This window comes from Phoxinus phoxinus (assembly GCF_949152265.1).
Source record: "Phoxinus phoxinus genome assembly, chromosome: 19".
NCBI classification, from domain to species: domain Eukaryota; kingdom Metazoa; phylum Chordata; class Actinopteri; order Cypriniformes; family Leuciscidae; genus Phoxinus; species Phoxinus phoxinus.
The window spans coordinates 14,118,227-14,132,596 of NC_136894.1; the positions used below are offsets into that span (position 1 = coordinate 14,118,227).

The following is a 14,370-nucleotide window of genomic DNA, read 5'->3' on the forward strand; positions in this document are numbered from 1 at the left end:
GGACCATTGACTTACTCAAGTCTAAACGCCCCCAAGCGCCGGAGGCTGAAATGAAACCGAGAAAGACGTTTGCTTGGTTGGAGAAGGACACTGAGGTGCAGGAGGAAGCGTGGGCGGACGAAGTGGAGGAGGTCCAGGAATTTAAGGAAGAGGAAGGTGACCCCAGTGAAATGGGAGACTCCACGGCCATACAAGGCCATTCGGATGATGACTCTCATATCGATGAGCTCACGATGAAGCTTGTCTGTGAATCCTCTACTGATGGTCCCGAGAATGAAATCCAGAACAATGTGAACGTCCAGAAAAAGTACAAAAGAAAAGTGACATTTGTTCTGTTCACCTGGGTGGAGGAGAAGGTCAAGAAAAGGAAGGAGAAGAAAATAATCAAGGACAGGGAGCGAAGAGAAAAAGAGTTGCTGCTTGAACGCTACATAAACGATCCGAAACTGAAGCACTTGTGGATCAACAAGCACAACCGCAACTACAACTCCTCCTAATGCAGATCATCGCCCCTCTTCACCTTTAACCTTTGTAAATAAAAAAGTCTGCAAACTAAAAGTTGAAAGATCCATGACTCTTCCTGACAATTAAAACACAAAACAAGTGTAATATGAAGTGAATCAATTTGAACTAATTTGAATAATTGTTTACCTAGAACACCTAGAACAGCGGCAGCAGAAAGTGAATCATTCAATGCTACTAAAATATGTGATGTAATAAATAAAGGCGATAAAAAAAAGATATTATGCTTTAGAGGATAATACATATATTATACTTTTTATAGGATATTATTTTATTTTTTGACAAATACTAGATAATATTTTTTATTATGAACTTTTAGCTTGAAAACCAAAGTTTAAATTATTAAAAGTGTGTACGTTGACTTTTTGTTACAAAGCACAGAGCTCCTCTGTAAAAAATGATGTAAAAAAATAAATCAGGTGCACTCTTGTCATAAATTCATTTATTACTGTTACTACATAATTTGTAACAATGGAGAATGGCTGCTATTTAATCAAAAACAAGGGAGAACCAACTAAATATTAATATTAAAGTAAATGTATGCTTATTTCCTGTGATTTTTTTTTGTTTTTAATGCCTTTTTTGTTGTTGCATAAAACAATAAAAGCCCCATTTAATTATATGCTGGAGTTTGCCTTTCTTGACAAATAATGTTGTGATTTAGTGTATTTTTTATCCCACTATAACATACTCCTCATATTTTGATTGTTTAATTAGAGTAATTAAATGCAAATATTTCCAAATATTCAAATGTGTTATAAATGTGACAGACAGACAGACAGACAGACAGACAGACAGACAGACAGACAGACAGATAGATAGATAGATAGATAGATAGACAGACAGACAGACAGACAGACAGACAGACAGACAGACAGACAGACAGACAGACAGACAGACAGACAGACAGACAGACAGACAGATAGATAGATAGATAGATAGATAGATAGATAGATAGATAGATAGATAGATAGATAGATAGATAGATAGATAGATAGATAGATATTTACATTGTTCCAGCATTTATTTATTTTTGACATTCAAAAAATATGAATGTGAGTGATGTAAATCTGGCAGGCTTAAAGCAAAACATTTCTTATATGAATTAATACGTTTGTTTAAATCCAGCAATGATTAAACGGCAAAATATAAAAATGCTCTGTCACTTTCAATACATAAGAATCAAATATTCACAAAATTAAAGAAAACAGAGTGACATCATCACTCAACTGTTGTTCAGACAAAATCTTACTTAAAGTACAACAGTCCATCAACAGTAAAGTAAGAGCAGATCGTAAACCCCAGTCTAATGATTAGACATGATTGCCAGGGATATCATGAATGCATGCCAACATAAGCATTTGAAACTATGTAATTAGCCATAGATCTTCTTGCATGTGATCAGGTATTGTGGATACGCTTGTGTGTCATTGAAGATGACAAATAAAGTCGGGGAGTCGATCTGATCTGTCACGCTGTGGTATCTGACCGGTTCGGCAGAATTCTCCTTAAGCGGAGCTGTTTTTATCTCGTGTTTGCCCACGGTGAAGTCTCCGGTGAGCACTTTGGCCACAAAAATAAACTTGTACCCGTCTGCATTGGGTGGGGAGTAGGTGTCTGACACAGAGAGCACAGCGTTCACCGCAAAGTAGACACCCTGACCATACACAGTCGCTGTGAGGGGAAAGAGAAAATTCATTTGTTATTTTTAAATTCTTATCAGTGATATTTTAGTATGATTACAGGTCATGTTTTGAAGTGATTTAATTGTTAGATTACTTTGTTTTAATTAAAATTTTTAAAATAAATTTATTTTCAATCAGTTTTTTTTATGTCTATATGTTTTTTTTAATTAAGTTTTTAGTTTATTTAGATTGACTTATTTTAGTACTTCTACTTAAACTAAATGAAAATGGCTGAAATAAAAAGGTTCACGTTTCCTATAGAAAACAAAGAACATGTGCTTTTAATAAAGGGCACAGATTTATAGATCTTTCCATTCCTTAAAGGGTCTTTATAGTGGTATTTTTGTTTTGTTTTAAAGTTCTACACAAATTTTGGTTGGACCTTTTAAGATTATATCAAAAAGTTTGAAATCCTGGGATTTTGAGACTACAAGATCCTTCTATAGACCCCTTCACGGTTGACGTCACAGGGAAATTAGAAGTGCGTAGTGCGCATGTCGGGGTCAGAACGTTGAAGGGGTCTATATATTGTTTTGGTCACAGTTTTATTTAAATTTCTTGTCATATTTAAAAGTCTTATGATTGTGGGTGGATCTTGGGCGTTGTTGTAAATTGTTATACACAAAAAAAGTTCTTCACACTTAGTAAAAATGGTTCTTTTAATTGTCACCACCCTTTTTGAGAATGGACATTAAAATGCACTATTCAAACTTAAATAGTTGTAATTCAAGAACGCTTTGGAATATAGACATAAGTTTGGTCTAAAGTTTAAAGAAAACACTCAGCAGATTATTGCTGAATGAAAGTATGAAAAAGTTATGGAAGTTTAAATTTACAGTAACTCAAATATACTGTACTTATATTTTTTCTTTTATATAAAATATATATTTTACAAAATATTTTTACTATAAAATTACTATAAAATCAAAGCCATATTTCTAACCAAGTTGTGTTCCAAATTTGAAGTTGATATCACAAAAATGTAAGTTCCCATGAGATTTTGTTAAGGCGTAATACAAAAAATAGCCACCGGGTGACATACATTGCATTGAATTTAATTAAATGCATTCTGCCATAACAAATTAATACATTTCTGTCTAAATATCACTTCTGTCACAAAATATGGAACCTTGAGACTCAGACCTTTCTGGCAATATGTGTTTTGTTAAGATTAGAGGTTTTGATCATAAATTATGAAACATGATGAGGCCTAAAAGGGGAGGAGCCTGATAAAATAATTTAGAGTACCGTTTTTATGGTAACGCAACATCCAATTTCAAAACGCTTTTCACAAGATGAATTCTGAGTTCATAAGCTTTCAAATGATACCTAATTTATGATAACTACTAAAATATGTGATGTAATAAATAAAGGTAATAAAAGATATATATTATACTTTTTATAGGATAATATTATTTTATAATTTTTTATTGACAAATACTAGATAATATCTTTTATTATGAACTTTTAGCATGAAAACCGAAGTTTAAATTATTAAAAGTGTGTGCATTGACTTTTTGTTACAAAGCTCAGAACTCCTGATATGATGTAGATTTTTTGAGATGCACTCTTGTCATAAATTAATTTATTACTGTTTCTACATAATTTATAACAAGAAACAGTGCTAAAATATCTATTTAGGAGTCTTAGACCTTTCCAACAATATATAGTTTGTCATGATTAGATTGGGATTTAATTGTGATATAGTGAAGTAAATTTAGGAGTCCCGCTGGTGACAATTAAGGGGTTAAGAACTGTACACTTAAAGGTTCTTTTAGGAACCAAAAATGGTTCTTCTATGGAGTCGCTGCGAAAAAAACAAAAACTTTTAGAACCTTCATTTTTATGAGTGTAACAACTTTCTGTGTGTGGATGATTAGAATGTTCCTGGTTAAATCCCAATGTATGAGCAATGCTAACAGTAATACTTGGCTTAGCAAACTCTAGCATACTTAACAGCATAATACCATTTTTTCCACAGAAGCTCCTGTTGAAGCCATGAATGCATATCTCCTTCACACTGGTTTCACTGGTGCCGTGGTAGAGGATGCGTTCCACTTGTTGCTCTGAGGAGCTCCGTTCAATGCTGGCCTTTTTCAACCTGTACTGGTCATTCAGAAGTTTATTCATGAGCTTCTCAACCTGAAAGTCAGTGTGAGAAAACACAGTCAATAGTGGACATCCAAGATGATTTCCAAAGCAGATAATCATTCAATGATTCAATGAATAATCAATTCACAGGTTTACACCAAGAAACGAAAAGAAAGATTTGTCTTGTCTTGATGTCTTGCTCATAGAAAAAAAACATGTCTCAACTGCACATGCACTGACAGATATCAAGGTGTGAGACGAGGGCTTGATTTGAGGGGAGATGGCATCCCCCTTGTTGTTGAAAAAAATGACAAAAAAACATCCCCTCTGTAAAACCACCATCCCCCCTTATCATCCCCATTAGATTAAGAGTGTTGTGTATAAAGTAACCTTATCATGCAAATTAAATATTACAATTCTCTACATATGATAATTAACAAACTATAAATAACAGCGACTAACCAATCAGAACTCAATATACGAGCTGCGCACTCTCAAGCGAGCTTTCGTCATTTTTGCGCTGTTCAAAATGGCCGAGAGAACGGTTCAAGAGCATCTTTTGATGAACTTAAAAAGAAGAGAACAGAAGGTATGACATTCCCCTGACATAACATTATAAAAAATAATTAACATAGCTAACGTGTGTTGATTTAGTAAGGGGTCGTTGTCACAGTTACATTTAATAATTGAAAGTGAATGCAATCACCGAGGTGATAATAAACACATGTATAAGTTAGCTTATGATAATAGTTATCATAAGCTAAGGTGATAATAAAGCTAAGGTTAGCTTAGGTGATAATAAACACATGTATAAGTATGTGTGTCTATTGTGTATGTATTTTCTAAACAAGCTATGAGCTATGTAACTACACCAGTGAGAGGATGAGTTTCATTCGGAAATTATCACCCTATTCTTTTTGTCTTTACCATCCACTGTTAAAACTTTGGAGCCCAGAAATGAAAATGCTGTCATCAATTACTCAGCCTCAAGTTGTTCCAACCCTGCATGAGTTTCTTTCTTCTGAAGACAAAATATATTTTGAAGAATGTTGATAATCAGACAGTTGACGGTAGCCATTGACTTCCATAGTATTTTGTTTCCTACTATGCAAGTCAATGGCTACTGTCAACTGTCTGATTATCAACATTCTTCAAAATATCTTCTTTTGTGTTCAACAGAAGAAAGAAACTCATAAAGGGTTGGAACAACTTGAGGGTGATTAAGTAATGACAACATTTTTGGGTGAACTCTCCTGTGGGGAATTATTTTTTGTTTAAATAACTGTTGGTAATGATTAGACTATAAACAGTCATACAATACTAGTCATATAAATTATTTCATTAATAATGCCTATGTAGATTTTTATTCTACTCTTAAATCCTAAGTAAAAATGTTTTAAAAATTACACAATTAATCATTGTAATCATTCGCCTTAACCTGTAGTAATCAAGGTTAGCCCCCATCCACCACACCATCCCCCTTGAATTTTGTTTTACAATTCAACCTGTTGAATCGTACCTTAATGATTTTGATTTTGTTGTGGTTGTCCTGAAGGGTGTCATAGAAGTCTTTGACCACCTCTTGAAATTCATCAGAATTCACATCCACGGTAGACACTTCAGCCATGTTGGACAGCAGGCTGTAATCTTCCTCTAAAAAAATAAACATCATTAAGTAAATAATATAATTTCTATTAGGGATGCCAATTTAACATTCATTTAGGTGATTAATTACAAAAATCACACACAAATAATCATGTTCCTAACAGTTCCCTGTGACGCAGTCACATTTACTGTTCGATCTGCAATTTTTAGTTTTAGTTTTCACTAAAATGAGACATCAACAGCAAAAATGGTGGATAAACCACTGAACTGGACTTCACACTTCCACATAAAGTATTCTCCTTTTTGGGGATTTCATAGTGTTTATACAATTTGTACCTGTAGCATCCGTGTACAAGTCCTCTGTGCTTAGCATTTTCCGTCTAATAGGCACAGATTTTCCGGATGCCAAACTATGCTCTTCCATCTTCTCAAGGTCAATGCTGTATGGCTGATTGTTGAACAAAATATCAATCTTCTTCTGCTTTATTCTCCAAGCATTCTCAATGAACACAGTGGCATCTGGTGGGTACGGTATCGCCTTAGATGACCCCTGCTCGTAACACACCCACTGTACGGTCTTTACGATTTCAGCATCGTTCATCATGTTTTCTGTCCGTCTCAGGACATTCTTTAGGTCAATCACGGCCTCTGAGACGTAATCTTTAAAGCCAGAGAGGATGGCGGTGGTGCCCTGGATGCTGATTTCTACGGCATGCTTCCTCTTAATGAGCTCTATGCATTTCTTCTGATGGGAGGAGAGTTTCCTCAAGTTTTTGTTCTCGATCTTCTCCTCACACTGTCTCATTCCAACCTTCTTGCCCAATGCAATGTCCACCCTTACAAGATCATGGTTGTAGTTAGCATATACGAAGATCTCGGCTGTATTGGATGACTTGATGGCGTCTTCCAATGACATTTCAAATGCTCTCTCCAGCTGCATGTTCTCCTCGGTTGGCATGGAGTCTCTCTGGGAAAGTTCTAGAGCCGTCTGGATGTCCTCTGTTTCCGTTCTCTGGTTGATCTCCATTGAAAGCTGAATCGCCAATAAGAGGCTTGCGTCTTCATCTAGACTGCAGGCGTTCATGGGTGAAGAGGGGCTCTGGAGGTCAAGGGTCTGTAGTGAACGGGGTGAGTCGCCCTCATCTTCTGCCACTGCTGAGGTATCTTGGCTCTGGTCTGAATACAGATCTTGAGATTCTATGTCCATGGATCCTAAACTAGAAGGTTGGGGGTTTAAATCGCTGCCAATAACTGCCAGCATCTTCTTAGCTTCTTCAATACGAGCTGAAAGACAGAAAACCTTCAGTAACTATTGGGTTCAACAAAAACCAACAGATTACCATTGTATTTTATTTCATAAAGAAAAGAACTGAAACAAGAGGATCTCGGTCCCCTCCTAATTCAAACACTGGTAAAGAATCAACCGGGACAAGGATCCATAATGACCTGAGGTACGTGCATCAGTAGAGTTGCGCCCATTCGGTACTCCAACATTGGATTCCTCAATGAAATTTGCACAGGAACCTCTCTGGAAGTTTTGACAGTGTGTCATTTTCCATGCTAGCTCCAATATGTCCTGTGGAAAACACAACCACAATCGATTATAAAGTATTATTGAGTATTTGAGATACATACAGATAAAGAATGAGGCTGGATACATTACATTGTCTTCTAGAGGCTCCCAGTGCACTTTCGCCATGTCTATGTAGACTTCGAATTTGGCTGTCATCTCTGCCAGTATGCTAACACCCTCCTCGTCCTCCAGCAGGAAGCGGGAAATGCCAGGCTGCTTGACCACAATGTTCTTTGTAAAGACTGAGCCAATAATTGCACTTAATAATTCCGCCGCCGATTGACACACAGTCGAATCTCCCTGAATCTGCCAGTGAAATAAAGAGATTACAAGATGCATCTGTATAATACACTATAATAGAAATGAATACACGTAGGAAGGAATTATGAGTAAAACAATTATATTAAATATATGAGTTGAACAAAATTTAATTATATATATATATATATATAATTACTATACTTTATATATATATATATATATATATATATATATATATTGAATAATTTAACTTTATTAGTTTATTTCTTTATTTTGTCTCTTAATTTATTTACATTTATTTATTAACAAATTAACATTTCAAGAGAAATGTTATTTATCTTATATATTAAATATTATTTTGTATTTACCTAAATTTGTGAAATAAAATTATTTTGTGAACATCCTAAATAAATTCTACAACATAGCTTAAAAGTTTGGGATCAGTAAGAGTTTTTAATGTTTTTGAAAGAAGTATCTTATGCTCACCAAGGCGGCATTTATTTGATTCAACAAAGTAAAACAGCAATAATGTTAAATATTATTACAGTATAAAAAAATAACTGTATTGAATGTATTTTAAAATGTAATTTATTCCTGTGATGGAACAGCTGAATTGTCAGCATCTTTACTCCCGTCTTCATTGTCACATGATAATGCACCCTTGCTAAAAAAAAGTATGAATTTATTTAAAAGAAGAAAAAAAATGTTTACTGACCCCAAACCCACCACTAGTACTGCAAATGTCAATTAAATAAGTCAAACGAATGCAAACTTGGTAACTAACACTCAATCCATCTCCAGTCTCCAGTGGGAATAAGATGACCTCTCCCATGTCTGCCAGTAGATCTCGTTGATGGAGTTGCAGAAATTTGAGCATTCCTGGTTCCATAGACAGGACTGTCTCCTTCTGGTGTGGTGTGCTGAGAAACTCAACGATCTTGTCTTTTTTGTCCTTTTCCATCCCTGTCAGGGTAACCACAGTAATCATTCCACCTGTGTCGGATACTTTGGGACAGCAGAAGTCCAGAGCCACCAGAAAGTCCGACCACTCCTCTGAGAAGACCACACTCTCGTATTCTTTGGCCATCGGCACAGTAAACTCTGCTATCTGGGAATTTATCAGGTCTTGGGCCTGTTTGACTGCGCTACGGGATGAAGATGTTACAGTGACCATACAGTCTGACACACTGAAGGTTGATGGTATATCTTTTAAAGACAAATTTAACCTCTTTTTAACATCCTCCCTCTTAAGAAACTCAGCTTTGAGTTTGTCATATGTCAGGTGCTCCTGTGCAATACCAGTCAGGAATTCCAGAACTTTGTTCTTAAGTCTTTCAACCTCAATTTGGTCAGGACCTTTGATTTGTACCCCATCTTTTGCTAGACTGACATCAAATTTCGGGTGAGCCTTTGTGAGGTTCTCAGGCAAATTACTCAAACTGAGCAGCTGATTTTTAGTGGCATCAGGCACAGATATAAAGCAAACACATTCCTTCTGGATAGATGGCTCAGTAGCAGACGCAGTGGTTGTATTCGCTATACTTGTGGTGTTGTCCGTTAGAGCAGCGCCGTGTACTGAGGTGGTACTCGCCACTGGGTCAGAAACAGTAGGACTTTGGGATGAGACCGTGTCAATTTGGTTTATCCCTTCTGTTAATGTTCCCTTTCCGTCTTGAGCGCTCACAGATGACTGATCCACCACAGGATGCAGGAAGTCAAAGTACGGCTTTACTACTAAATCGGTACCTTCCAAAGTATGGGATTTTTGGAGAATGCAGTCCACAGCTGTAAAAGACAAAGCTAAATTGAGATTCAGAACTGTAAAATAGAGACTTCAAGAAAGTGATTAAAGAAAAACATCTTGGCTTACATTTCACATCCTTAAAAGAAACTTTAGCACATCCGTTAGCCAGCATGCTAACTCCGAGAACATCTGCCCCTCCACCACGACTACTCCCAAAGTAGAGCTCCAGCACATCTTCTGTGTGGGCAGGAGACAGATTGGCCACCAAAACCGAGTCTGTAGATTCTACCTGCTCCAGAGTGACCTTTGCTCCATTTAGACTCTTCTTGGAAACTTCGTCACTAAGCATCTGAAAATCTATGGAATTACGTACACAATGACAAAATATTTAAGACAGATTATTATTATTATTATACGCAATTATTATTATACATTCATTGGTGAATTTATTTGAAATTGTTCTCTAGATGTGTCACATGATTCTTGAGAAATCATTAAAATATGCTGATTTACTTCAAATGTTTTGGTTGCACTTTATTTTACAGTACATGCACTTTCAATGTACTTACAGTGTACTTACCCACGAAAGTACTGAGTAATGTAAGGTAACTCGGTACATGGGTTAAGGTTAAGGTTATTAGCTACAAACCTTTAGGCAAAGGTCTTTTTAGGTGTACTAGAACCAGGTCCTTGTTTGGAGATGGATACAAGGTGAAGTCTGTATCAAAGGCCATTCTAGTAATGTTTTCCATAAAAAGTTCCACATGGTCCAGGGAAGTGTGTGGATTGAGCCCTCTTAGCAACAGTTTTCCAGGGTCTTTTGGTGGTTTCCTTCGCAGTGTCAGTGTGGAATTGAGGAGGACATGGGACTTTGAGAGAACGCTCACAGCAGCTGGTGTAAGAGAAACAAGTTATTTAGGCCTATATGTTTTACTTATATATGCCTGTAATACTGTAATTTTATAGAATACATATTGAGGAAACTCATTATTTAAAACAGTATGGTGATGATGTCTTACTCTCAGCATCTTCAAAAACTACCAACGCTTGGTTTCCACGTCTCTCCAAAAAGGCCACGTTCCCTCCTCCAGAGCGCCGCTTGTTCTCAAAGTAAAGAATGAGAAGGTCATCGTCCAAATCATCAGGAATATCAAGAACATCCAAACTCCGCTCCTCCAGGCTATCAGCCATCCTAACAAAACAAAAAAGCAGGAAACACACACGAAGTATGAAGTTGAGCAGGTTGAGGACAACTGACATACCTGCCACAGTTACAAGCAAAACCTTATGTGAGGTTATTGAAATAAAAGAAACGAATTACTAAGGTGAAAAGTTGTTGTGGTTGGGATAGATAGATAGATAGATAGATAGATAGATAGATAGATAGATAGATAGATAGATAGATAGATAGATAGATAGATAGATAGATAGATAGACAGACAGACAGACAGATAGATAGATAGATAGATAGATAGATAGATAGATAGATAGATAGATAGATAGATATCAATAGTTAGTATTAGATTATTATAAATAGTTGGTAATTGGATGTTACGGAAATTGGATAATGGAAATCTTATGTCGTGTAACTTAAGCCCAATGCCGAGAAAGAGAAACTGAAAGGCTGACGCTGGATCATGACATACGGTAACTCAGAGTATAATACAATATGAATATAAAGTGTGCACGAAAATGTTTGACCATGCGTACATAATAACAACACTGAATAATATATATTGACAGATAAATTAAGCAGACTCACATGAAAACTGCACACAGGCCAACTGCTGCGACTCCCTAACGTTACTTCCTGCTTTGAGACAACACTGACACAACAAGTGACACATTGAGAAAAAACTTTAGAGATACAAATACAAAAATTATATTATAATAATAATACAAATAAATGTATATTTGTAAATGTTTATCGGACTATAGTAAAAAAAAAAAAAAAAAGTCCATTTAATGGCAGTGCTACAGACATTCTTAACAGTCAATTTTTCAAATAATTAATCAACTTAAAAATACTTCATCAATATCTACACAAAATCCGTACGGTTACCGATTCATGTACGTTTAATGACGTCGCCGCGAGTTTTTCGCCGTGACATCGGGTATAAAATAAAAGTTCCTTGATAAACCAGTAAATGCGTATAATTATAAGCTCCTCCCACTATTGTAAGACGAGCCCTGCTCAGGCGTTCAATTTTGTGTCAATCATCCGCTTCAACCAATAGCAGCGTGTGTTACTTAGATGTCGTTCTGTAAGTTATGCGCATGCGTGAACGCCAACAGCGTTTTGTAGCAAACTGAGACCTCACGCGTGAAAGGTAATGCTTTTAATTTGTACTTTAAATAGTTGTAGATTTTGTTAAATGAAATTAACACTGATATTTTAATATTCATATGAAAAATAATACATCTAGCTTTGTGTGTGTTAGTAGGACGTGTCCATACACACATTAGACAGACCATCAGCACTGAATAGAATACATCTCTTAATGGTTTTTGGTAACTTAAACTACAGGTCACATCATTTATATAGCCTACATAATGTAGTAAACTAATAAATAGTAATTTATACCTAATACATTTATATAATTACATTTGATGGAACATAAAATATATGTAAGAAGTAGTTGTGTATCTGTGTTTCAGGCAATGGATCCTCCGAAGGAAATTCAGCCTCCCAAACAGCAGCCAATGATCTATATTTGTGGAGGTAATAACACTCTTCATGCTTTAAGTTATGCATGTCATGTGTTGTATATTAGTCATTTTATATATATATATAATGTCTTTCTTTCATAACTATGCAAACTCAATTCCCATCATACAACATGTCTCTGAGCAGTTGTGTATTTTTGCTCTTGTGTTTCAGAGTGTCACACAGAAAATGAGATCAAAGCTAGAGACCCCATCAGATGCAGAGAATGTGGTTACAGAATCATGTACAAGAAAAGGACCAAAAGATGTATCCTTTAAACTAAATAATGCTTAGTGGTTGAAATAATTGTTCACCCATAAATGTCACTCACTTACCCTCATGTTGTACCAAACCATAATTGTCATAGTTGTTCCAAACATCATATGTGGTTAAATATTTATTTTCCCATTCAAAATTCTCTCGTTTTTTTAAATGTTTTTCATCTGCTCTTCTTAATAGATTGTTCTCCAAATCTGTAAATAACGTCAAAATTGCCATTTACCCAGTAGTCGGAAATTATAAAAACTTGTTTGAAAAACAGACAAATTGAATTGTTATTCACCGATTAGTTCATGGCATCGTTCTGTGAATCTGATATGCATGCCATTTATTAAGTTGTTGCCATTATTAAAATAGTTTTTAGTGGTCTTGGTTTATGCCCGATGTCCTTTATATTTACCCTTGACTCTTGTTTCCAGTGGTCGTATTCGATGCCCGATGAGATGCATCCTGCTGTTTTTCCTATTATAATTAGCTTTTTTTTTTTATCTTTGATTATGTAAATACATGTATACAATTTGAATACGCAGTAATCAAAATTGAGTAAAAAAACAATTTACAAAAAAAGTATGTTTGTGTTTACATTTTTGAGTTAGAAATTATTTTGGGGTGAAACCACTGATCAAATCATGTGTAGTGAGTTGTTCTTGTAAGATTTAGAATGGATTATGGTTTATTTCATTATGAAATATTATGAGCCATCATTAAGATGTGGTTACATTTGTGAAATATCCTAAGCCAATAGTATAGAAATTATATGAAGCACAGCTCACACAGAAGTCATTTTCAAGTCAAGTAGGTTTGTGTTAGTTAACATGGCAAATTTGTGCGACCAACTTGATCCAGAAGTGAAATCTGTGTGGGGAAATCTTTTGCCCTTTTGTGAAATTCCTGATCACGTGGAATCGTACTGAAATGACTGGATTTTGCCAAGAACAATAAATGTGATTGCACTTTTATTGGGTTTTAAAGTAAATCTGAATTAAAGAATATAATAGTATTTGGTGTCATTATAGTGTTCATTTTAGTAGATTCCACATGATGATCATGTGATCTAGCGTGATTTCAGAAAAGAGTATCTTGTGCTTTAGTGGATGCAAAAACAATTGACCACCTGTACAAATGAATTCAGATTATTAAAATTGCTAACATTTGGACAGTTAAATGTTTTGAAATCCAAGATTTTTATTTACATGTTCTTGATGTTTCTGGGAAACATTTACTACAGTAAGTTTTACTAGCAACTAACATTCACTACAATATTACAAAACTCATCTATCCAATGTAAACACACTGTAGAAATAAATCAAACCACAACAATACAAATAATAGACATTTCACAATATGTAGGCAGGTTAATCTCACAAAATCTGTCCATTTCACACTAAAAAAGCCTGATTATTGGAGTGTTTTACAAAAACATACTATTTCAGTTTTCTACTTCAGAATTTGGTGTTGAATGTGTTGCTGTTTCGTTGTAACTTCTTACTAGCAGTTTTTTAATGGAAATTGTTTCTATACCAATTGTTTTCTGTGCTTGGCAAATTTAAAAATTACTGATAAAAATTTTAATGGCTGAACAGAATAACTGTTGTATTTGAAAACGACATGTTCTAGCAGGTCTACACAAAGACAAAGTTAAAAGTAACTACAGGGGTGTAAATACAAGAGAGTAAATTCAAGAAGATAAAAATATGAATGAATAAAACAAAAACATATATTTTTAAGTCAAGTACAGAAGAGTAAACGATAACACACCATGTTTATAGATATGTATGTGATTGTACTCACATTTCTGCTCTCTCATGTGATAGGTTGTGAAATTTGTCTCTATCTTGCATCAAAAGTATTCAAATAAAAGTGATAGTTCACCCAAAAAAGGTTTGTCATTACTTACTGGCGC

At 35.2% G+C, this 14,370-nt stretch overlaps 2 protein-coding genes across 5 annotated transcripts; one reads left to right on the top strand and one right to left on the bottom strand.

Moving 5' to 3' along the window:
• Positions 1-944: 944 nt before the first annotated feature.
• On the bottom strand, positions 945-11,661 carry parp10 (poly(ADP-ribose) polymerase family member 10). Of its 3 annotated transcripts, none has more exons than XM_079591457.1 (12): positions 11,544-11,661; positions 11,244-11,307; positions 10,501-10,673; positions 10,131-10,373; positions 9,608-9,838; positions 8,522-9,522; positions 7,567-7,782; positions 7,350-7,479; positions 6,240-7,187; positions 5,818-5,951; positions 4,175-4,349; positions 945-2,196 (listed from the first exon to the last, which is right to left on the bottom strand). In XM_079591457.1, coding segments are annotated over exons 2-12 (3,552 nt in total). In that variant the 5' UTR covers positions 11,246-11,307; positions 11,544-11,661; the 3' UTR covers positions 945-1,897. The 3 variants fall into 3 exon arrangements, with proteins under 3 accessions (XP_079447583.1, XP_079447584.1, XP_079447582.1); XM_079591458.1 differs by having other exon boundaries at positions 11,556-11,632; XM_079591456.1 differs by having other exon boundaries at positions 11,538-11,620.
• Positions 11,662-11,686: 25 nt separating this feature from the next.
• On the top strand, positions 11,687-14,341 carry polr2k (RNA polymerase II, I and III subunit K). Of its 2 annotated transcripts, none has more exons than XM_079591520.1 (4): positions 11,687-11,811; positions 12,140-12,203; positions 12,363-12,455; positions 12,887-14,341. In XM_079591520.1, the coding sequence occupies exons 2-4, from the start codon at positions 12,143-12,145 to the stop codon at positions 12,907-12,909; spliced, it is 177 nt and encodes a 58-aa protein (XP_079447646.1). In that variant the 5' UTR covers positions 11,687-11,811; positions 12,140-12,142; the 3' UTR covers positions 12,910-14,341. The 2 variants fall into 2 exon arrangements, with proteins under 2 accessions (XP_079447646.1, XP_079447647.1); XM_079591521.1 differs by having other exon boundaries at positions 11,717-11,811; positions 12,121-12,203.
• Positions 14,342-14,370: the final 29 nt, after the last annotated feature.